At 48.1% G+C, this 25,737-nt stretch overlaps 1 protein-coding gene across 2 annotated transcripts in view; it reads left to right on the top strand.

Moving 5' to 3' along the window:
* SLC4A3 (solute carrier family 4 member 3) overlaps positions 1–25,737 on the top strand; it is a 513,414-nt gene that overhangs the window by 56,629 nt on the left and 431,048 nt on the right. For both annotated transcript variants that reach the window (XM_078679131.1, XM_078679132.1), the window contains exon 4: positions 12,297–12,481. In XM_078679131.1, the coding sequence (XP_078535257.1) occupies positions 12,297–12,481 (185 nt within the window). The remainder of the gene's footprint in view (positions 1–12,296; positions 12,482–25,737) is intronic.

Here is a 25,737-nt window from a genome sequence, read left to right as displayed (position 1 = left end):
CTGCCCTCATTGCAGCCACCGACGACATCAGGACCCTACTCGACAAAGGGGAAACCACCGCCCTCATCCTCCTAGACCTCTCAGCCGCCTTTGATACAGTCTGCCATCGTACCCTAATAACCCGCTTCCACAACGCCGGGATCCAAGGCAAAGCCCTGGACTGGATCACTTCTTTCCTCTCCAACAGAACCCAGCGAGTCCCCTCCCTCCCTTCCACTCCGCGGCCACCGAGATCATCTGCGGCGTACCCCAAGGCTCATCACTCAGCCCAACCCTCTTCAATATCTACATGAGCCCCCACGCCGCCATCGCACGCAAACACAACCTCAACATCATCTCATACGCCGACGACACCCAGCTGATACTCTCCCTCACCAAAGACCCAGCCACAGCCAAATCCAACCTCCAGGAAGGAATGAAAAATGTCGCGGAATGGATGAAGCTCAGTCGCCTGAAACTGAACTCAGACAAGACGGAGGTCTTCATCCTCGGACCATCCCCATCCGCCTGGGACGACTCCTGGTGGCCCGCAGAACTAGGCACCGCACCGACACCCACTGACCACACACGCAACCTGGGATTCATCCTGGACTCCTTTCTCACGATGACCAAGCAAGTCAACGCCATCTCATCCTCATGCTTCAACACCCTGCACATGCTCCGTAAGATCTTCCGCTGGATCCCTACCGGAACTAGAAAGACGGTCACCCAGGCCCTCGTCACCAGCCGACTTGACTACGGGAACGCCCTCTATGCAGGAACCACAATCAAACTTCAGAAAAGACTTCAACGCATACAGAACGCATCCGCACGACACATTCTCGACATCCCCCGCCACAGCCACATATCAGCCCACCTGAGAGACCTGCACTGGCTCCCCTTCAGAAAAAGGATCACTTTCAGACTCCTCACCCTCGCACACAAAGCACTTCATGAAAGAGGCCCCGAATACCTCAACAATTGCCTCTCATTCTACACTCCCACCCGCCAGCTCCGCTCCGCCAGCCTCGCCCTCGCCACCGTCCCACGGATTCGCAGACCCACCACCTGAGGAAGGTCATTCTCCTACCTGGCGGCCAAGACATGGAACTCCCTCCCCGCCCACCTACGTCTTACCCAGGACCACCTCACATTCAGGAAACACCTCAAGACCTTGCTTTTCGAGCAGTAGCGGCACTCCCCCCCGCCCCCAGCGCCTTGAGACCCTCACGGGTGAGTAGCGTGCTCTACAAGTGTATTGATTGATTGATTGATTGCCACCGAGTGTTTGGACAGTTACGCACTCTGTTCTCCCTTACCCTGGGGACGACCTACCTGTGCACCCATGATGTGGACACAGGCAACAACCTCAACATCAAGCGCAAATCTTACTGGTTGGCAGATAAGGTGATCAAGGCGGAAGTGTCTACAATGCTTGAGTTGGGGGGTTATAGAACCCTCCAGCAGACTCTGGCCCAGTCCGCACCTCTCCTGAACAAAATTTCTCTATGGACTATCGAGGTCTGAACCCGGTGACCCGGACAGATGCCCATCTGATTGCGCAGGCAGATGAGTTGATCAACAGTATTTAAGTACTTTCAACCTCATCTCCGGGTATTGGCAGATCAGCCTCAGCGAGGGAGCCAGGGAGAAAACTACCTACTGCAAGCCGGAAGGGCATTACCAATTGAAGGTCATGCCCTTTGGGTTCAAGAATGCCCCACATCACCTTCAAGAGCCTGGTGAACCAGGTCCTTGCTGGGAGGGGGACCTTCTCAGGTGCGTATCTGGACGACATTGCTGTCTTCAGTAACAGTTGGGAGGATCATCTCTTTCACCTCCAGGAAGTATGTCAGGCCCTGCAGCAGGCAGGCCTGACTATCAAGGCCAGTAAGTGCCAGATGGGGCAAGAGTCAGTGGTGTACTTGGGACACCGGGTGGGCTGGAGTAAGGTGCAACCCCTGCAGGCCAAGGTTGAAGCTATCCTGGCCTGGGAGTCCACCAAAACCCCAATGGGCATCATGGCTTTCTTGGGCCTTGCTGGGGCCTACTGGAGGTTTATCAAGGGATATGACACCATCATGACCCCCTTGTCGGAGCTGACTTCAAATAAGCAGTCCAGCAATGAAATCTGGATCCAGGCCTGCCAAGCGGCATTTGACTCCGTCAAAAAGTCCATATGTACAGTGCCTGTGCTCCTGGCCCCGGACGTCCCCCGGGAGTTCATTGTTCAGACAGATACCACTGTACATTGTATCGGGTGGTACTGTCTCAACTGAACAAAGAGGGCTTAGACCAGCCGGTAGCCTTCATCTCCTGGAGGTTACTCTCACAGGAGCCATGGTGGAGCACAGAAGCCTTCACAGTTGTCTGGCCCAGAAGAAGTTGTGGATGTATTTGTTTGAGACACACACTTCTTGGTTCAAATGGACAATCAACCTCTCAGGTGGCTAATGGACATGAGGGGTGAGAATCAAAAACTGTTGAGGTGGTTCCTGGAACGTTTTTGGTTTTTCCACCTGGGTTTTTTCTGATTCTCTTATGTGCCCTCTGGGCCCTTTCCCACCGCAACTACGGTGTGAAAGTGCATGCTCCCTTCCTATCCTTGTTGAGAAATGGCGTTGATTCCATGTTCAGAAACATGGGCATATCTGTCATTGCAGTGGGTGTGCATTGGTATCTATCGAGGGTGAACTCATGAGCTGCTTGCCAGTATAGGCCACTGTGAGTGCGCACCCACACCTATGTTGCCCATGATTGACAATACTTTGCACTGCAGTGGTGGACTGCAGTGGAGCAGCCTCATGATGTTTCATAGCAATGGATACGTCATGCCAAACCCTTTCCATTGGTGAAGGTTTTTTTGGCATAACTCGCTTAGGAATGCCACTTATAGAATACTTGCGTGTATCTTACAGGGGAGTGATGCAGTTATGGACTGTGGAGGCTGGAATCAATACATGGAGAATCAAAAAGGGGTGCCTCCCAGACCTTCAATCAAATTTCTCTTTAAGAGAAGAAACCAAAGTATTGTTCCTTCTGTTTTCTTTGATTTGACCTGTTATTATTTGATTTTTCAACAGGGGTGTACACTCAGGTATATCATGCCGATGTATGATGTTTTTAGGAATTTTACATAGAATAAATCAGTAATCCTTTTTCTGAAACCATAGCATTTTTGCTTTGCTTTTTTAATAAAAGATTTTTAAGGGAACATAGTATACACTTATGGACATAATGAAAAGGGACAAGAATTGTGCAAAGAAACAATTACATAACAACACTTCTTGAATACATGCAGAGGATTAATCCCTAACAAGATTTATACAAAGCAAAAAGTGCATGACAACAACCTTAAATACACGTAAAGAATTAATCCAAAAACATACAACAAAACACATGAAGTTGCATGTCTAGTGTCCTACATTATATTATCATTGGGACCTTTGCCGCTTCAGTCTTCTTATGCTACTTGGCCCTATTGTGGTGGGGGTCAGAGCATGAGTTAATAACAGAATGAGATCCTAGATTCCATCTCTCATAATGCACAGCTTTTGTGCGCAGAATGAACACGTTTATGGTGGCTCTTCTTCCCATTTATGATTGTGCTGACACGTTTCGACCTTCAGGTTGGGCATGTGATGTATTTCAGGGAAGGTCTTCTTCGGGGCTGTTGACTTTATGGACACTGTGTGGGTGTTAAGAAAAACAGTTACTGTCTGTTGTATGTCCTTATATGTCCTAACTTGAAACTGTGTGGACTGAGTCCCACATGCTTTTGTGACTTTATCAGGGGACGCACCATTGGGCCAGCTGCTTCGTAAAAGCCTTGTTAGAAGCATATGACTGGATTCTTGTTACAGACTCCTGTTTTATCATGGGGTCCTGCATGAAGGTTAGACCTTAGTGTGTATTTGGCGGGGATCATCCAACTGTTTTGATCTGGAGTCCTTAAGTCAGGTCACCGACTGACTCCTCGGGGGTCTGCTCTCGCGAAGGTGATTCTATACAGCCAGGAACCTTCTTCTTTATCTACAAACGTGTATAGAATACTCACATTTCTATGTTCATGGAGTCTTGGGAATGTGGTGTCTGGCTTCAGTTGACAGTGGGGACACCAGGAATCGGAGTAGCACAATTGTGCAGTCCCCAAGTCGACAGCCATAAAACATGGGCATCCCATGAGAAAGGTGGACCTCTGCCATTTGAGGTCTGAATGGAATTGATTTAAAATAGAGGTTGTGACACTTAGCCTCTAGGGGACGGATCATGGCCCCACTAAAAATTAAGATCTGCATCCATGACCCATGGCAGACAGACCTACAATTTATGGGAGACATCTGTTGCTCAAAGGGAAATCCCCCTAAAACACCCCGACTTCAAAGACACACAACAGTATATCTACGGGTCCCATACTCTAGTAAAGGGTGAGATATGATTGGGGGACATGGGGCAGGAAAACTAGGACTGCGCGGTGCACATTGTCAGATAATTCTGTTCTGCACATGGAGGATAACTGTCTAAATAAATAAATAAATGTCTCTATAATCAGGGCCCTCTATATCTGAGGAAACGGTTCTCCTTCTATCGGCCTAACCGGCCTTTGCGCTCCGCCAACCAATATCGGCTTGCGGTTCCACGCTTTCAGCGCTCCCGTTTAGGAGGGCAGTCCATTGCTGTCAAAGCTGCTACTGCTTGGAACTCTCTTCCTTTGGCCCTTCGTTCCAACCCAAATTTCGTACTTTTCAAGAAAGCACTTAAGACCCACCTTTTTAAACTAGCATTTTAAGCTCTGCTCTTCTTCTCTTAATTCTGGCCTCTAGTTTCTTTCTCCGCGCCAGGATACTCCAGTAGTAATTGAGCGCGCTATAAAACTCCATATAACATAACATAACATATAACATAAATAGAGACTGGCTTGGGCTGTGGACCTGCTGAAGTGTGGCACCCTGAAGTGTGCTCTCCAAGGGCCCCTCAGCAGGCCTACTGTACTCCCAGAGATCTCAGGAATAGCAATTATGTCCCCTGAGGTCCCTACACCATCTACCTGTGTCATCTGGAGAGGGCCCTCAAGTGCTAACATCGGCTACTAAATCCAAATTGGTACCATGATGTGAATGTGGACTTAAGACTTGTGTCTAGAGACCGGATTGCCCTGTACAGAGCTCCAGAAATCTTGTCCGCATCTGAGGCGTGTTGTTGCCATACTGAAGGGACCGTGGCACTCATAAGCATCTAGTGGTGGTAAACAGATTCACTGGTTGCTGACCCTGCGAGGCCCATTTCATCGATTGAGCAGCATTTCTATTTTGCGACATGTCAACTGCATGCTCATTGCGTGTGGTGTCTGATTCACAAGGTGCGACCCTCTAATGTCAGGGTGTAGCAGAGTATTAGCTCATTCTACCTCATGTGGCTCTGCTGAACTTGAGCCTGTGTATGTGTGACCGGACTGGTCTGGTGCAACCTGTATCATTGAGCACTGTACGTTGTGCCTAATTTCCATGGAGGTACAGAATTTGCAACTCTTTGCTGTGTATGACCAGAATTGCATGGTGCAACCCTTCTCAACGTGCAATGGTCATTATGCCTCATTTCCAGTGAGCTACGGAATTTGCAACTGTTCATGTTGCAGACCTGAAGTGTCTGGTGTGACCCATCTCAACATGTACCAGACGCTGTGTCCGGATTGCATGGGCACAACCCTGAACGACGGGGTGCCTCCGCCAATGGAGAGGCTCCCCTGTGCTGAATATATGACGTTACAAAGCAAACAGTTACAATGCATGCTTTTACAACATGGATTTTACATCGCAACTACCATTACATCGCATTATTTTACAATGCAGGCTATTACAACGCAGTTTTTAAAACTACCATTACAACTCTTGAAAAAACCTGGGGCCAGTACTAAGAATCTTAAGAACTTTAGGCCAATCTCACAACTGCCGTTTCTTGCTAAAGTGCTTGAACAACATGTGTTAAAATCCCTGAGCAACCACATTGAAAACAACCATCTCCTGCAATTAAATCAGGCAGGCTTCAGGGCGCACCACAGCACGGAGTTGGTGATGTTATCGGTCCTAGATGAACTTAGACTAAGGGCCGATAAGAAAAAACCATGTGCCATGGTTCTACTGGACCTTTCCGCTGCATTTGACACGGTCAATCATGACCAACTAATGTCGCTGTTTTCGGAGCTAGGGATTCAGGGCACGGCCCTGGCATGGTTGCCCTCCTTTCTTAAAGGGCGTTCGCAGAGAACACAATTGAATGACCTTGTGTCCGATTTAGGTCCACTCTCATGTGGTGTACCTCGGGGTTCGGCATTATCCCCACTCCTTTTTAATGCCTATCTCCAGCCCCTGATAGCGGCCCTAAATCAAATGGAGTGTCAAATTTACAACTACGCTGATGACACTCAAATAATTATTCAGATAGACAATGCCTTATCAGCCCACTCACATTTTCAAAACATCTTAAAATTCACGGTGAATTGGATGTCGGCCAACGCCTTGAAAATAAACCCAGACAAAACGGAGGTACTGGCCGTTACTTCTGACTCCAACCCGTGGAAGGAGCTCTTCTGGCCGCATGAGCTGGGTACATATCCAGAATCTGCAGGGGTGGTAAAAAGCCTAGGGATCAAAATTGATGCTAAGCTCACCATGACCCAGCAGGTCTCGGCTGTGGTAGGAACATGCACTGGTTTGTTGAGACATCTGGGTAAACTTGCCCCTATTCTCACATTTAACACACTTCGAATGGGAGTTTCCTCTCTGATACTATCACGCCTCGACTACGGCAACTCCCTATACATCGGCCTCCCGGAGAATCTTGTGTCCAGACTCCAGGTGATTATGAATGATGCCGCAAGGGTAATTTTTAAAGCACCCAGGCAAGCACATGCATCGCCCCTCCTCAAACAGCGGCACTGGCTATGTCAGACAGAGAGCTGAATTCAAGGGCCTCTGTATTGCACACAAAACCCTCTACGGCCGAGCTCCTAACTACATCAAGGACCGTCTGGCCAAATATATCCCCAGCAGGACACTACGGTCCATGGATGCTAGCCTCCTGACTTGTCCTAGATTCAACATGTCCACGAAAGGAGGCAGAGCCTTTTCATCATCTATCCCCCCCATCTGGAACAACCTCCCGGAGAGCCTTTATAAGGAACACGCCCTCCTTCCTTTTAGGAAAAAATTAAAAACAGTTCTTTTTGTAGAAGCCTGGATATAATCTTACCCCTCTGGCTAGGCTAGGACCTCTCTGATAGCGCTTAGAGACCTGCTGGTGATAATGCGATCAACAAATTTCAATTAACAATAACAATAACAACGCATTCCATTACAACGCATACCATTACAACGCATACCATTACAACACATAATACTTTTAGGGCAATAGTAGGGTAAGTGTTGGATAGCAGAGGGGTAAAAATTATTATTCCCAATCCAGTGAGTGCAACAGTAGGGAAAGTGTTGTATTTATTTAAACTTATAAAGCGCACTGTACCCCTACGGGCATCCCGGCGCTGTCACCATAGTTCCGGAATGAGCATGCTGCTGAGCTAAGCCTGTACTCTAGGGAATACCCAGGTTTTGACTTTCCCCTGAACTTCAGCAGATCCTGTGATTGTCTCAGGTAAGCTGGGAGACCATTCCAAAGGCGTGCTGCCGCATAGCTGGAAGCTCTCCCGCCTGATTTAGCTCTCTTAATCTTGGGTATATTCACCTGGTTGGCTGAAGAGGAACAGAGGCTGCGGGTGGGAGTATACTAGCTGAACTTAGACTGCAGCGGTATGGGCTCCATCCCATGCAGTGCCTTAAAGACAATGCAGAGTGATTTGAATTGTATCCTCTGGAACACAGGAGGCAGTGCAGCTTCACCAGTGCCAGAGATGTAGGTGACCGTCGTGGTCTTGATAAGGCCAGCTTAGCCGCCATCGTCTGGATTCTCTGGAGTCTCCCAATCAAGTACCTTGGGGATTCCAGCAGTAGCGCATTACCATAGTCAAGCCGACTCAGAATGACGCTCCTTACTACTTGTGCTCGTACCTGATTTGGGAGTAGCGGGAGAATCTTCCGGAGAACCTGGATGAGCGAAAAGCTGCTTCCCACGATTTTATTAACTTGAGTTTTCAGGTTTAGGTTGTCATTAAAGCTGACCCCAAGATTACGTACCATCGTAACGGGTAACAGGGGTATCTCCGTGGAGATGGGCCAAAAGCAGAGAGGAAGAGAGCAAGGGGCTTTACCTGCTGCACAGCAGAGTATCTCAGCTTTCGCGCAATTAAATTACAAGGAGTTGTTTTTCATCCAGTGCACCTTTTCTTGCATACAGGAATGAAAATTTTCCAGCGAGACCGCTTGGTCTCCCTCTAGTGACAAGATAAGCTGAGTATCGTCAGCATAGTTTACCAAGCTGACCCCGTATGACTTAATAATCACAATCAGGGGACTCATATAGGCTTTAAATAGTATCAGGCTAATGGCCGAGCCCTGGGGGACCGCTTGCCTAATCTCAGCAAAATCCGAACGATAAGGGGGAAAGAGCCACCGCCTGACGTCTATTTGTCAGGTAGGATCAAAACCATTCCAGGGCTACTCCCCCACCCCTACTGTCTTCAACCTTGCTAGCAGAACTGTGTGGTTGACAGCAGACAGGTCCAGTAAAATCAGTATAGCTGATTGTCCCCTGTCTGCTCGCATTCGAAGATCGTCCAGGATGGTCACCAGAGCTGTATCCGTCCCATGGCCTGGATGGAACCCAAACTGCACATCCTCCAACTTGTTATTAGACTCAAAAAACTGGGAGAGTGCCCTGCTGACCAGGCGCTCTATGATCTTTACTGGGTAGGGGAGGAGGGATATGGGTCTGTAGCTTTTAGGGCATGCTGGATTAAGCGCAGGTGTTGGATAGTGTCGGGTAAAAATTACTATTCCCACCTACCCCAAAACCCATACCCAACCTAAAACAAAAAAATCTCTATTACTTACCTTATAATGCCTTCTAATGGCATGCCTTCTAATGGCATGCGTTGTAATGGCATGCGTTGTAATGGCATGCGTTGTAATGGCATGCGATGTAATGGCATGCGATGTAAAGGGAGTTGGGTTGTAACAGCTGCATTGTAAAAGCTGTGCGATGTAATGACTGTGTTGTAATGGATATTTCCTCCCTGTGCTACTCCCCATTCATCAGCTGTTCCCTTTTGACCCTCATCGCAGTGGCCCAGCTGCCCTTTCCACATCTGACCCCTCCCGAAGACATCTTGGCACCCGGTAGTAGCGAGAGAGTGACTGAGTTGAAGGAGCTCTTCTGAGACAGTTCAGAAGCCGGTTAAGAGACTGCGTGGCTCCATTGTGTTTTGGAACCTGTGGGTGAATTTCCTGAGGGCTACTAAACTCCTCTTGTTTACTTCTACTCCCGAATTTGTTACATATTGCTGCCTGCTTTCTGAGGACCCAGACTGAGTATAACTTTGGATGTGTGCGGACTAGTATCGGGAGGTGGGGCTGTTTGTCTTCCAACCGAGGTATTGGACAATCGGGGTGAATTAGAGGGTGGAGGGAAGTTGGGACCATGAAGTCTGTGGGGTGCTATCTATTGACCTGCTGGGTACCAGTGGCGCCGAAAAGCCATAGTTCTTGTTTTTGAATCTACGTCGTCTCTCCTTCAGTGGACCACAAGCTCACTGGGTACTTGTTCGATGACCTAGTGTCTGTGTGCTTTACGTCCACACAGGTCTTCACTGTATTTAAAGACTGTTGTGAGTGTTGGTTGCACCACCTTTGGAACGTCTGCCCTGGATTCCGCTCTCTGGTCTTCGAGGAGGAGAACAATAGTTTAGATTCTGGCTATTTAATGTAATCTGGTAATTCTGGCAATGACTGACATTCCACAGTGGAATATTATACAGAAGGATCTAATAAATGTATAAACCTTAATTGCATGCACTCTATTTTCCCCCTGAGAATGTGTTGCATCCAATCTTAGAGAGTATCAGAGGCAGTGAGTCTGCGGACGAAAGAGGTCACTTATCCCACAGGCGGGCAGGGTGCTCAGGACACCGGCCTCACTGGGGTCTTCAACTACGAGACCCCCTGGGATTGAGTCATCCAAGGGGGTGCACTCTTCTCACAGTCTGGCAGAGTCCTTCAGGACTCCGCACTCACTATGGAGTACCGCTGGCGGTCCCCACCCTATGAAGACGCTATGTGGAGACTGCTGGGGTTCACACCCAGGCAGACACTATGGGAGAACTGCTGAAGGTGGTCCCCCTCTTCAGCCACTCTTGGGGAATAATTGGCGGTGCACATTCCGTGCTGTCAATATGGGGGTACCGCTGGAGGTGCACACCACATGCATACACTATGCGAGGACCACTGGGTGTGCCCACCTCATACCGATACTATGGGAGACAGCTGGGGGTGCCCACAGACACTTTGGGGGGACAACTAGGAGTGCTTACATACTATGGGGGGGACTGCTGGAGGTGCCCTTCCCATGCAGACATTGGACCCGATTCACAGAACTAACTTAAGACAAAATCCTAAACTTACTACCATTTTGATATTCACAGACGGCACTTACTCATTTCGGTATTCACAGAAGTTAGGAGTCCTAACTTTATGACTCCTAAATGCCTTCTGTGAATGCCGAAAGTCTTAAAGTTCGGATTTTTCTTAGTTTAGGAGTAGTAAAGTTAGGACTCCTAACTTTAGGACTCCTAAATGCCTTCTGTGAATACCAAAAGTCCTAAAGTTAGGAGTCCTAACTTCTGTGAATACCGAAATGAGTAAGTGCCTTCTGTGAATACCGAAATGAGTAAGTGTCTTCTGTGAATACCAAAATGGTAGTAAGTTTAGGATTTTGTCTTAAGTTAGTTCTGTGAGTCAGGCCCTATGTGTCAAGGACCACAATGCTCTTTGCGATCCGTGTGATGCTCAAAAGGTCCACCTCCGGACCTCCCCAAGCTTGGTTCTCTGAGACACCCTAAGCTTAGAGGTGGTCTGGCGAGGGAAAATGTGAAAGGCCGGGATGGTGCGGCCTTGGGGGTGCCAATCTGGAAAACAAAGGAAGAACCCGTTACAAATACTCTTGGGCGTAAATCTGACTTTATAGAACTGTTATTATCGTGCTCATACCTTGCTAAGAGTATTCGCGGGAAGAACCTCTCTGCCACCTGACGCTCTCCTCCTGTGTACCGCCCCTGGATGTTTCCAGAGACACACACCGTGAGGACACTATGGAAACCGTCAGGTAGCGCTGAAACAAGTCTTAGTAGCAACCAAAGGATATAACTCCCCCTCTTCTGTTAACAACACAGAAGCTAAGACCAGTATCACAAGTTATTGCACCAGAGCTTGGAAAAGAAATGTGATAATCGTAAAAGAAAACGAGGAGGCTCCTCGGAGAAGTGAGCCTGCTCGCCTTACCCCAAACACACCCGGAGTCAACAGTGCACTGGGCTCCTCAGTGATAATCGAGCAGTCTCCTCCTTAAGTTTGAAGCACTCCCCCCACGAGAGACTGCCTCTCTGAATACCAGATACCACCAGGGTCTGTGTCTTCGCTTAAGGCCAGCGAAGCACCACAGCTTTTCTTAAGCGCCCCTGGCGACGCGCTGCTCCAAAGTTCCAGCGGTTCTTACGGTGGCTGTGTCTTCGCGTTTTCACACACAGCGAAGCACCACAGCTCCTCCTAAGCGCATCAGCCGCCACGCTTCTCCCAAAGTAACAGAGGTTCCGGCGGGGGCTGTGTCTTCGCGTCTCTCACACGCAGCGAAGCACCACAGCATCTCCGAGGCGCATCAGCCGACACGCCTCTCTACAACAGCAGAAACAAAGTCCGACCCCGATAGGGCCACAGCCACAGTTGTCCGTGTCTTCGCGAAGAACTCTGCGAAGCACTACGGGTCCCCCAAGCTAACGGGCAGCCGCACCGCTAACGGACCAGGGACTAACACCAATCCAATACAACCCGACCTCCGGGTTCAATGAAACTTTATAGTTCCCGCCTACATGCCGCTAAGACTTCTGGGACATGTAGTCCATTATTAGGCAGGCGCGAATTACCGGGTCTCAGAACCTGACACTATGGGAGAACTGCTAATGGTTCCCACCCTATACGGACACTCAGCAAGCACAAGACACTTAGTGCAAAGGATTTGGCTTTAAGAGTGTGATTGTGGTGGCAGGTGTGTTCTTTCGCTGCACACATTTAGGTATAATTTGAAGACTTGCACGTGATTATCATGTGTGTTAGTATGTTGTGTACAATGCCTCTCAAGCACCGGTTCTTTGTCTCCAGTCCAGATGACACCCAAGGGGGGTGGGACCAGCGGAAGAGCTCGAGCCGCGCGGTCAGGTATGACCTGAAGGAGAGGGTCTGCGTGGGCAGCATGCTGGCCCTGGAGAGCCCGGCGTACCAACGCGTGCCCACCGACGAAGCCGAGGCGCAGATGCTGGCCAGCGCCGACCTGGACGACATGAAAAGTAAGAGACCAGCCAAAGTCACGTGTGCTTAAACACACACACACTTGAACTTACTTAACATGCATACACACATACATATACTCACATGCACACCAGTGGTTGAAGTGCATTGAAAAAAGTCTGTGAACTGTGACACTATGCTCATCGGAGGCGAGGTGAGTGAGCGTGGGCGCGGGATCAAAGGCGGGGCTAAATAAACAAAATGTTCTGTAACTTTTTTGGGTCTTTTACCTTCATGTAAGTACATATAAAGTAACACACAGCTTAACTGAAAAATAAATACAAGTTAAGTTCATCAGTGGGAAATGCCCTATTGTACATTATGTACCCTCTATTGGTTAATACACTGCACCAGAGAGCCATAGAACTGAATCCTGGCTGGTGCAGTGGAGAACAGCGGATTGTGTATCTTTAGTGCTACAAGGTCCCAGTCTGTGACAGAAAGCGCTGTGAATATGCAAGTCATTATTTTAAATTTCCATTACACACACTATGAGATAGGTTGCTGCAAGAAACACAAAATGTTTCAAGATAAAACAAGCATTGGCAAAGTCACTAGGTGTCAATTTAGGGAACTTATAAGTGTTTCGAACGAGCTATTGGCTTTCCTAATGTATTTAAGCTATGTTGTGTAGTAGTGTGTCTTGTGTGCAGCATGTTGCAAAGTATTAATAAAAAAATTTGATGTGGAGTGGCCCTGCAGAAGAATGAATGTGGAAAGGGATGCGGCTACAGAAGAACGTTTATTATGTGGATTTTCTCATAGGGGGACGTTTATTTTGGATACATTGTCTTATGGGTGTTGCAGGGATAGAAGGACTGTTTGAGGGTGGTGTATTAATAATGGCTTGCGTCTGCTGCAGCCTCCTCGCAGCATCCCTGGCGTTTATAAGCGCTGTTTAGAACAGGTGCTAACCGTACCAGTTTAATGGTGCAGCTTTACCCACCTTGGAATAGTGAAGACTGAGTTAGTCTTTCTTGGATTCAAACTCCCGACCTCTAGATACAATCTGATATCATTAACGAGCGTTTAATTTTCTGTTGTAACTTGCCTTCTTAAAAACTTTGACCTTATTCATAGAGGTTAACATATTTCCACAATAATAATTACTATTCATAAAACCCTGCAGGTTAAGGAGGAACGAATAGATCTTGAGCCAGTGCTGACCTTTGAATTAAGTGCGATCACGAAAGTGAAAGCAACCGCGCTGTATTAATTAGTGGACAAAGGTACAGGAAGGGCATGATATGACCATAATCAAACAGTTTTAGCGGACAAGAAAACAGACACCATGGAGCGGTACTCCTTGTTTCAACGTCCACAGCTATCTCATTTCACCATATTTTAGTGAGCAAATTAGGAGGCTGGATTTCTGTTCCCCATGGGTAAAAGAAAATGATGTTTGGGTTACAGTCCTATGCCCGGCTTCACGATTTGACTGCGTTGTGTGATCAGCGGTAAATCACTTATCTGCAAAAATTGGTATAATTTAAATACGTGTATAGTTACTCATAAAAACACTTTACGTACAAAAATGGCAGTTTCAGCTTTGGGTGGAAACGGGAAAACATTTCTGTTTTACTTCAGACGGCCGAAGGCCTTGCAGATTTCGGTGATGTCTGAAACTACGCAGGCACGCAACCAAGAAACTTTTTGGGCCACTGCCAAAAATTAACACTTTGACATGCAAGAGATTAGTCACTGTTTACAAACTTGATGGGAACAGGCTGTTGACACAGCTATGTAGAAGTGCCTTCGCTGCCGTCAGTCCAGATCCACTGAAATCAAGTGCAGTCGCGAAAGTGAAAGCGACCGCACTGGGTTAATGAATAACATAATCCAGGAATTCAAGAATGCAAGAATGCCTTTGGCACCCGGCGCGCTGCTGCTCGCTCCCGAGACCCAAAGGCCATGGGTGTGAACATTAAGGGAAAAGGCAGGACATGCACCCGCCTTTGGCCATTTGCGTGCTTTCATTTTTGAAAGCCACACGCAAAAGCCAATAGAATGTGACAACCACACGCACGAGCTTTAAGAAAGTCTGGAGTGATTCCAAGAGGCCTCCTCCTAGGCAGCGCATGCCCGCTGCACTAGGCTCGAACTAAAAAAGGCTTTCAAAATATAGATTTTAGGAATACCCAGACCCTATGTAATGCATTTTTTTAGACCTGTCCCTTGAAAGCACACACTACATAGTTCAGCTGGTAATATCCCTGCACTACCTCCGAAAGATAAAAGATCTATTTCATAAGGAAGCTTCAAATTAATGCATCAATTAAAGGCAATGCCAGCTTCCAAGCGCCTTTTACAATTGCAGATTGACCAGTTGTGTAAATTTACATTTCTTTCAGGCAGCTATCACCTTTGCAAGATTGCTCCCTACCTTACCATTCACTCCCTGCCTTACCATTCAGCTGAACCATTTCAACTCTTGGGATTAACCATCCTGGGGTGGTTGTCTTTTCCTGAAAAGTAGGGGAACAATTTTACGAAAATTTAAGAAGTATGTTCATGTTGTGCCCCTCAGATCCTGTCCACTACAATCACTGATGCACACACATACACCCACACTCACACACACACATACGAACATACACACATGTATACACATACTCAAGCACCCACACTCTCTTACACACAAAAACACATGCACACACAGATAAACACATGCACCGACACATATACACACACATACACAAATACAACACACATATGCACACTCACACATACACACACATGCACACACACACCCACACTCACTCTCTCTCACACGCACACACCTGCACACACACATACACACACACACATGCACACACATAGAGGTGGGCGAGACAATACATTTACAGGGAGCACAGAGCTGAGCCAAGAGTCTGGCTCAGGGCCCGATTCACAGAACTAACTTAAGACAAAATCTTAAACTTACTGACATTTTGGTATTCACAGAAGTTAGGAGTCCTAAATGCCTTCTGTGAATACCGAAAGTCTTAAAATTAGGATTGTTCTCAGTTTAGGAGTAGTAAAGTTAGTACAACTGGTATTCTGCACTCATATTGTTGAAGGGGCTTTCATACGCAGCACTAAAGAAAAACTAATTTAGTTGAAATAAAACATTTGCCTAAGATCACAGAATATAAGCGGGAAAGTCACAATTTATCCGAGTTTCCTGATTTCACTTTTTTCAAATCAGCCAGGAAATGGGTATTTATTTGTCTTTCCTTATGTTACAGCTTTTGTCTTTGTGCATTTTTCTGCAGTTTTTATATACGAGGAACTCGACCCAAAGGTATTGGAGCGCTTTACATGAGCATTAGTCACTTACACTTTCACATCCATTGTTTTTAGGCAGAGGGAGTGTGAAACATTGGGCAGGGGGTTGACTGGGATGTAAGCCCCGGTCAAGCAGTAATCACAATCCTTGTCAGGGTAAGGCATAAGCAACCCCACATTTCACAACTCCATCTTCCTGGAGGTGCTCTTTGCAGGAAGACCCATCTCCTTGCAGAACTTGCTGGCCAGTTGGAATTCCATCCTTGCAGGTGTGGCTTCAGACACAACAGTCAGGGGAAGATTTTTAAAGAAACATAAAAGAAGGCACTCAAGGAAAATTTTAACTCAAATTTTTCATAGATATGGGATGGTAGTGTACATTAAATCAAAGTGTGGCCAGGCATCACTCACAGTCAATGTCAGGGTGAGGCACAATAACACAATAACACCCCAAATTAACCTGTGCACAACCCCCTGGTCACTTGGCATAGAGATGTCAGGCTTAACTTAGAGGCAATGTGTAAAGTGTAAAGTGCTTGTTAAACACTTCAAAAAAGAAAACCGTGGAAATACCACAAAAAAAGGACCCCACACCAGAGTTATGAATTTTTAGTATTAAATCGGGTTTTATTAGCAGAACTCTTAGGGGCTGATTCTGATCTCGGCCGGAAGGGCACCAAATCGGGTTCGACATTAGCGGATCGGATTCGGAGGCTAAATTTCCGTCCGGTTCGTACACGGGTCCGGATGTCGAAGTACAATGCGAACAAGCGCAAAATCTCAGTCCGAATCGTTTCCGGGTCCGAACCACTCTGTCGTCTCGGCCGTAGGCTAACCGTGGCGCGCAATGGAGGCGAATTCCGACCGAGCCAGTACAATGCTCGATTCGGACATCCGGAACGATTCGGAGCTTCTGGCTCGCAATAGCTCCCGGAGAAGGGCTTTGGGGGTCCGCATCGGACCCCCTGTTACCCGCAGCCTTACGACTCAGACACAAGGAGAGACCCATGGGTCTACCCAACACAGGCAGGTACAGTGTGGATGGAACCAACGTGTACCCACTGTAGGGGGCGCACTTGTCCGCAACGTACCCATTCAGTCAATGGGAGCACATGTATGCATCGTACGACCGGCTCCCATTGACTTCTATGGGAGTCCTACCGAACCAAGTCCGACAGCATACAGCCGCATCGTACTCGCTCTGTCAGACTGCACGAGTCCATATCGGTAGGAAAACACCCCGGATCTGGCCTAGTCGGAGTGCTTTCCAACTGAGATCGGAATCGCCCCCTCTATGTGAAAATACAATAGAGTGTCGCCTACAACCCAGCGAGCCGGCAGAGACATTGTCAATCCAGGAGGGCAGGCAGTGAGATCAAGACTCCCCCGATCAGGTAAATACACAGCTTGTCACCTACAACCTAGGCAGCGACGACCGCGTTGGTAAAGAAAGATGAGTGGAAGGCCTAACGTCCACCATGAGTGGAGAGTAGCAGAGTCCAGTGTACTGTGGGGAGTGTATGCAGCAACCTACCAGAGCTTGCAACAAACCGTTAAGTGCTATTGAGTCTGCATTTAAAGAGAAAAACAAAAGAACATCAAGAAAAAGAACTCCCTCACACCCACCCTCCACCCCCATCCCGTCCCTCTTCGGTGAGCAAAACAAAGAAAATACAATCTGGCCTGGAAACTAATGGATGTGATAAACCACAGTGCCAGGAAGGATCATGAAGTCCCTCGAAGCTAGATTGCACTATGTGTCGACTTCACCCTCTGGGATCAGTTTCAAAATACGGAGATTGATAGGACAGGACAATTTCCAGAATTCAGTGGATAGAATGGAAATAAAGGGGGCCCAGATCTTTGCATATTCCGATTTATTACCAAGGGTAGCCATTGACAGCCTCTCCATACCTAAAAAATACCATAATTGATGCAGCCATTGCGTGCTCCGGGATCCTGTCCGATTTCCACCCGGCTAACAGTGCCCGGTGGGCAGCATTCAGCGCAAGCGCCGTCTGTTTACCTCTGATAGATCTCAAGGGGAAGGTCAGGGTGTTGGGCAGTCCTAGGAGTGTATAAGCGGGAAGCCTAGGAATGGTGGTGTCAAACAGCTACTCTCCACAGCAGGTGAAGAAGTGTGCCAGGGCTACCGCAGCCATGCCAGCAGAGACCAGCTGTTCTCCAGCATCCTGGCCCGTAGACTGAACCCTCTCATGCCTGATTTGATTGATCCAGATCAGTCTAGCTTCATCCCGGTCGGCAATGCAGGGACAATACTAAACAAATTTGTCACTTGATTGACAATGTGCAACGCTCTAAGGAAGAGGCTCTAGTCCTGACGGTCGACGAAGAGAAGGCATTCGACCGTGTGCACTGGCCTTACCTCTTTGCCACTCTCAAACGCTTTGGACTAGGGGTCAGGTTCCGAAAATTGGTGGCGAGCATATATAGCGCTCCTTTGGCGGCGGTCAGGGCCAACTGCTTGCTCTCAAGCACTTTCCCGGTGGGGAGGGAGACCAGGCAGGGCTGCCCTCTCTCTCCGTTACTTTTCACTTTGCATATGGAGCCTAACGCTCAACGACTCTAAGACAACCCGTCCACGCACGTAGTCCCGTTTGGGTCAGATCGCCATCTCATCAGCCTTTACGCTGACAATGTCATTTTCTCTGGGTCCCACCCCCTTACTTCACTGCCTGCGATAGTGGATGATCTGCAGGCCTTTAGCCAGGTCTCTGGCTTCAAAATAAATATACGGAAGTCCCAAGTGCTCAATCTTACCAGAGTTATGAATTTTTAAAGAATAAAGTGTAAAATAGTGCCAAAAATCACAAAGTACCAAGCGGCTACCTGGTTGTGCTGGACCGGGTCAAAGTCAAAATTCCAGGCTAACCCCGATAGAGCACAGGTGAGGTACAGTCCTAGATTAGTCCTGCTGAAGTTTTACTTTCACACGTTTTTTGCCAAGAGTCCCGTTAGCGTTGGAGAGGGCTACGGGGAGCAAGGGGAGCATCACAGGAAGCTGTCGGTGTGGCGTGAATACCAGGGCAGGCATCGCGGAATGGCTGGCTGGAGCTTTTCATTGGCTGTCCCCCGAGAGTGGTCAATGCTGCAGTATGAAGAGACGGGCTGACAGTCTCTTGCACTGGTTTTCAGTGGGAGCGGTGTGGTCTCGGTGTGAACGTGTTCGTTTGCAGTCGCTAAGGTCCCAAAAGCTTGATTTGAGCACCCTTGAGCCACACCATGTGTCCAAAACCTGAGAGGCACCGCTTGGGGGGGCGGGGGGGGTCAGAAGCTCACTGCAGCTGGGTCCAGGAGCTGTTTGGGGAGCCTTTATGTTTCTGAGGCTCAGATCAGTAGGACAGCAGACTAGCTCTTGGAGTAACTCTGGAGTCCTGGGTTCAAGATGACGTTTTCAGACCAGTTCTTCTTCCCCAGGCAAGATGGCAGCAGGTCAGCACAGCAGGGCAGCAGTTCCTTCAGAGCAGCAGTTCAGCAGAGTGTCCGTCCTTATAGAAGCACAGCAGCCCTTCATCCTTGCAGGGTATCCACAGGTCCAGATGTGTACTGAAGTGGCGGTGTGTGGAGTCCAGCATTTATACACAGTTATGCCTTTGAAGTGGGGAGAAGCTTCTAGAGGCATGCCTTTGAAGTGCACAGATGCCCTGTCTGCCTGACCCAGGCTCCAGACTAACTACAGGGGTTACAAGACACAGCCTCTTGTGTGGAGACAAGATACAGGCTATTCAAGTGTATGGGGGGCTGTGCCCAACTCCTCCCTCACATCCTGCAAGTGATGTCCCATCCAGTCACACCTAAGGTCTTCATTGTGTGTGGCTGTTCTGGAGGAATACACAAATCCCAACTGTCAGCTACACCCAATCATGTGACCCAGACACGAGCTGCAGGCACCAAACGGCTATGGCTCGAAATTGCCAACTTTCTAAAAGTGATTCAGAAAAGGGGGTGGTGATGAACAGAGTGTCTGAATTAAGCAGACCACTCTTACCCAGTCCAAAGATCAGGGCTTGATCCATCACCGTTATTTAGCTCACTGCCCCATCCCAGCTCAGAACCTGGCTATATGCAAATTAGTCTGTCCCTGGCCCAGTGCATCATGGGAACAGGGCAGACCAAACTACCAAGCCAATTCTTCACCAGAAAGGATACAAAATACCGGGGACCGGTTTCTGGCATTTCAGCCTCGTCGGCCCGGCTTGCTTGAATCTTGATGGAGCAGTGAGCAAGGGACTCATGTCTGAGTATACCCTGCCACACCTATAGTGGCCAAAAACGATTCAGAAAAGGGGGTGGTGATGAACAGAGTGTCTGAATTAAGCAGACCACTCTTACCCAGTCCAAAGATCAGGGCTTGATCCATCACCGTTATTTAGCTCACTGCCCCATCCCAGCTCAGAACCTGGCTATATGCAAATTAGTCTGTCCCTGGCCCAGTGCATCATGGGAACAGGGCAGACCAAACTACCAAGCCAATTCTTCACCAGAAAGGATACAAGCTACCGGGGACCGGTTTCTGGCATTTCAGCCTCGTCGGCCCGGCTTGCTTGAATCCTGATGGAGCAGTGAGCAAGGGACTCATGTCTGAGTATACCCTGCCACACCTATAGTGGCCAAAAACGATTCAGAAAAGGGGTTGGTGATGAACAGAGTGTCTGAATTAAGCAGACCACTCTTACCCAGTCCAAAGATCAGGGCTTGATCCATCACCGTTATTTAGCTCACTGCCCCATCCCAGCTCAGAACCTGGCTATATGCAAATTAGTCTGCCCCTTGCCCAGTGCATCATGGGAACAGGGCAGACCAAACTACCAAGCCAATTCTTCACCAGAAAGGATACAAGCTACCGGGTACCGGTTTCTGGCATTTCAGCCTCGTCGGCCCGGCTTGCTTGAATCCTGATGGAGCAGTGAGCAAGGGACTCATGTCTGAGTATACCCTGCCACACCTATAGTGGCCAAAAACGATTCAGAAAAGGGGGTGGTGATGAACAGAGTGTCTGAATTAAGCAGACCACTCTTACCCAGTCCAAAGATCAGGGCTTGATCCATCACCGTTATTTAGCTCACTGCCCCATCCCAACTCAGAACCTGGCTATATGCAAATTAGTCTGTCCCTGGCCCAGTGCATCATGGGAACAGGGCAGACCAAACTACCAAGCCAATTCTTCACCAGAAAGGATACAAGCTACCGGGGACCGGTTTCTGGCATTTCAGCCTCGTCGGCCCGGCTTGCTTGAATCCTGATGGAGCAGTGAGCAAGGTACTCATGTCTGAGTATACCCTGCCACACCTATAGTGGCCAAAAACGATTCAGAAAAGGGGGTGGTGATGAACAGAGTGTCTGAATTAAGCAGACCACTCTTACCCAGTCCAAAGATCAGGGCTTGATCCATCACCGTTATTTAGCTCACTGCCCCATCCCAGCTCAGAACCTGGCTATATGCAAATTAGTCTGTCCCTGGCCCAGTGCATCATGGGAACAGGGCAGACCAAACTACCAAGCCAATTCTTCACCAGAAAGGATACAAGCTACCGGGGACCGGTTTCTGGCATTTCAGCCTCGTCGGCCCGGCTTGCTTGAATCCTGATGGAGCAGTGAGCAAGGGACTCATGTCTGAGTATACCCTGCCACACCTATAGTGGCCAAAAACGATTCAGAAAAGGGGGTGGTGATGAACAGAGTGTCTGAATTAAGCAGACCACTCTTACCCAGTCCAAAGATCAGGGCTTGATCCATCACCGTTATTTAGCTCACTGCCCCATCCCAGCTCAGAACCTGGCTATATGCAAATTAGTCTGTCCCTGGCCCAGTGCATCATGGGAACAGGGCAGACCAAACTACCAAGCCAATTCTTCACCAGAAAGGATACAAGCTACCGGGGACCGGTTTCTGGCATTTCAGCCTCGTCGGCCCGGCTTGCTTGAATCCTGATGGAGCAGTGAGCAAGGGACTCATGTCTGAGTATACCCTGCCACACCTATAGTGGCCAAAAACGATTCAGAAACCATTCATTGCACCATCAGGATTCAAGCAAGCCGGGCCGACGACGCCTGAAATGGCAGAAACCTGTTCCTGGAAGCTTGTTTCCTTCCCAGTGTAAGAATTGGCTTGGTAGTTTGGTTTGCCCTGTTCCCATCATGCACTGGGACAGGAACAGACTAATTTGCATATAGCCAGGTTCTGAACTGGGATGGTGCAGTGAGCTAAAAAACGGTGTTGGATCTAGCCCTGATCTCTTGACTGGGTGAGAGTATTCTGCTTAATTCAGAAACTCTGTCCATCACCACCCCTTGTTGTTAAATATTTTGTCCACCCTAAGCGTGGAAGGGTATACTCAGATGTGAGTCCCTTGCTCATTGCACCATCAGGATTCAAGCAAGCCGGGCCGACGACGCCTGAAATGGCAGAAACCGGTTCGCGTAAGCTTGTTTCCTTCCCAGTGTAAGAATTGGCTTGGTAGTTTGGTTTGCCCTGTTCCCATCATGCACTGGGACAGGAACAGACTAATTTGCATATAGCCAGGTTCTGAACTGGGATGGTGCAGTGAGCTAAAAAACTGTGTTGGATCTAGCCCTGATCTCTTGACTGGGTGAGAGTATTCTGCTTAATTCAGAAACTCTGTCCATCACCACCCCTTGTTGTTAAATATTTTGTCCACCCTAAGCGTGGAAGGGTATACTCAGATGTGAGTCCCTTGCTCATTGCACCATCAGGATTCAAGCAAGCCGGGCCGACGACGCCTGAAATGGCAGAAACCGGTTCGCGGAAGCTTGTTTCCTTCCCAGTGTAAGAATTGGCTTGGTAGTTTGGTTTGCCCTGTTCCCATCATGCACTGGGACAGGAACAGACTAATTTGCAAATAGCCGGGTTCTGAACTGGGATGGTGCAGTGAGCTAAAAAACGGTGTTGGATCTAGCCCTGATCTCTTGACTGGGTGAGAGTATTCTGCTTAATTCAAAAACTCTGTCCATCACCACCCCTTGTTGTTAAATATTTTGTCCACCCTAAGCGTGGAAGGGTATACTCAGATGTGAGTCCCTTGCTCATTGCACCATCAGGATTCAAGCAAGCCGGGCCGACGACGCCTGAAATGGCAGAAACCGGTCCCCGGAAGCTTGTTTCCTTCCCAGTGTAAGAATTGGCTTGGTAGTTTGGTTTGCCCTGTTCCCATCATGCACTGGGACAGGAACAGACTAATTTGCATATAGCCAGGTTCTGAACCGGGATGGTGCAGTGAGCTAAAAAACGGTGTTGGATCTAGCCCTGATCTCTTGACTGGGTGAGAGTATTCTGCTTAATTCAGAAACTCTGTCCATCACCACCCCTTGTTGTTAAATATTTTGTCCACCCTAAGCGTGGAAGGGTATACTCAGATGTGAGTCCCTTGCTCATTGCACCATCAGGATTCAAGCAAGCCGGGCCGACGACGCCTGAAATGGCAGAAACCGGTCCCCGGAAGCTTGTTTCCTTCCCAGTGTAAGAATTGGCTTGGTAGTTTGGTTTGCCCTGTTCCCATCATGCACTGGGACAGGAACAGACTAATTTGCATATAGCCAGGTTCTGAACTGGGATGGTGCAGTGAGATAAAAACGGTGTTGGATCTAGCCCTGATCTCTTGACTGGGTGAGAGTATTCTGCTTAATTCAGAAACTCTGTCCATCACCACCCCTTGTTGTTAAATAACTTTCTAAAAGTGGCATTTTCAAAATTAATTGTAATTTATAATCTGACTTTACCATTAGTTAGGATTTTGTATTCCAATTCCAGAGACACCAATGAACTGGTGACCTGTTCCCATTCGAAAATAGCACTTATAAAATGTAATAAGGTAATGCTAATGTTATCCTATAGGAGAGGTAGGCCTTACATTAGTGAAAAAAGAATATAAGAGGTTTTCATTATCAGGACTTATAAAACTCCCTGACCTCTGGGCTCCCCTGCCCCTACCCTATGGGTGACTTATTTGTATTAAAAGGAAGATTTGGCCTGGCCAGAGGTGTATTTTGCCAGGTCGGAATGGCAGTTTAAAGCTGCATACACACAGGCTGCAATGGCAGGCCTAAGACATTTTTAAAGTGCTGGCGATATCAGTGCAGCAGACCCACTGGTAGCATTTAATTTACAGGCCCTGGGCACATGTAGTGCACTTCACTAGGGACATAAACGTAAATTAAGTATGCCAATTGGGTAATAAACCAATGTTATCATGCTTTAAGGAAAGAGCACGAGCACATTAGCACAGATTAGCACTGGTAAAGGGCGCAGAGTCCTAAGGCCAGCAAAGACAAAGTCAACAAAAGCAGGAGGGCCGAAGGCAAAAAGTTAGGAGAAGACAACTGCAATGTTTCCATGTCTAACAGGGAGATTAAGTGATTTGCCTGGAAACACAGGATGGTGAGCCAACACCGGGACTCGAACCTGGTTTGCTGCTCTGGCTTTAACGCCACATCCTGGGTAGAGGAAGGCAGGCAGGCAGAAGCCATGTGAAAGCTCAGCTCGTTATAGGTTCGAGGTTACAAGAGAACCTCGAGCTGAGCCCGGGCCAGGCATCAGGCTTGAATCTTGCTCAAGCTTTCAGTGGCTCGCCCATTTCAACACAATCACTCTCTTTTGCACACACTTACACACACACACACACCCTCCCACGCTCGCTCTCTAACACACACACACACACCCACACAACATAACACTCATGAACACACACATGTGCTTTCTCTCTCACACTCATGTACACGCACACATTCTTTCTCACACATGCACATACACAGACACAGACCCCCACTCTACCTCTCTCTCTCTCCTCTCACACACAATCCCCGCACACACAAGCACACTCACACATACAAACACACACCCACACGCGCACACACACACAGATACACACACACACATACACACACACACACACACACACACACACACACACATACACACTCACACACACACACATTCACATTCTCTCCCTTTCTTCTATCTCCTCTCTTCTATATCTGTCTAGCTCTGTTTATGTCTCTCTCTTCTGTTTCTTCTCTCTTTCTCTCTCTCCCTCTCTCTCTCTCTCCCTCTTTAACTCTTCTCTCTCCTCTCTCTCTATGCATCTCTGTCTTACTCTCTCTTTTTCCAGGTGTAGAAACTGGCCCGAGGCCGATACATTTCATTGTGATTAGTACCAGTCAAGTGCATGTCACAATCTCCCTGACATATGTTCCATATGCTGTCACTCTACTCTCTTTCACGCTCTCTCTCTCTCTATCTCCCTATCTCCTTTCTCCCCTGCAAGTTACATTCTCTCTGATGCATGTTCCACTCTCTCTCTAACTCTCTCTGGAACTCTCTCTCTCCCACTTTCACTTCTCTCTCCCTCACCCTCACTTCTCTACCCCTTTCTCTTTCTCTATTCTGTCTCTCTCTCTTGCTCTCTCTCCCCCCTCTCTCTGTCTCTCTCTCCATTCCTCTCTCCCTCTCATCGGGCCCGATTCACTGAACTAACTTAAGGCAAAATCCTAACCTTACTACCATTTTGGTATTCACAGAAGGCACTTACTCATGTCGGTATTCACAGAAGTTTGTAGTCCTAACTTTAGGACTCCTAAATGCCTCCTGTGAATACCGAAGTCTTAAAGTTAGGATTTTTCTCAGTTTAGGAGGAGTAAAGGTAGGACTCCTAACTTTAGGACTCCTAAATGCCTTCTGTGAATACCGAAAGTCTTAAAGTTAGGATTTTTCTCAGTTTAGGAGTAGTAAAGAACTTTACTACTCCTAAACTGAGAAATATCTCTCTCACTTCTCTCTCCCACTCTCTTACTTCTCTCTTCCTCCCTCACACTTCTATCTCTCACCTTCCATCTCTCTGTCTGTCTCTCTCACTGGCTCCCCCTCTCTCACTCTCTCTCTCCATCTCTCTCTTCTCTCTATCTCTTACTTCTCTCTCCCTCTATCTCTTTCTGCCTCTCTCTCTCCGTCTTTC

This window comes from Lissotriton helveticus, chromosome 3_1 (genome assembly GCF_964261635.1).
Source record: "Lissotriton helveticus chromosome 3_1, aLisHel1.1, whole genome shotgun sequence".
Lineage (NCBI taxonomy): Eukaryota > Metazoa > Chordata > Amphibia > Caudata > Salamandridae > Lissotriton > Lissotriton helveticus.
This window is presented reverse-complemented; position numbering and strand designations above follow the sequence as displayed.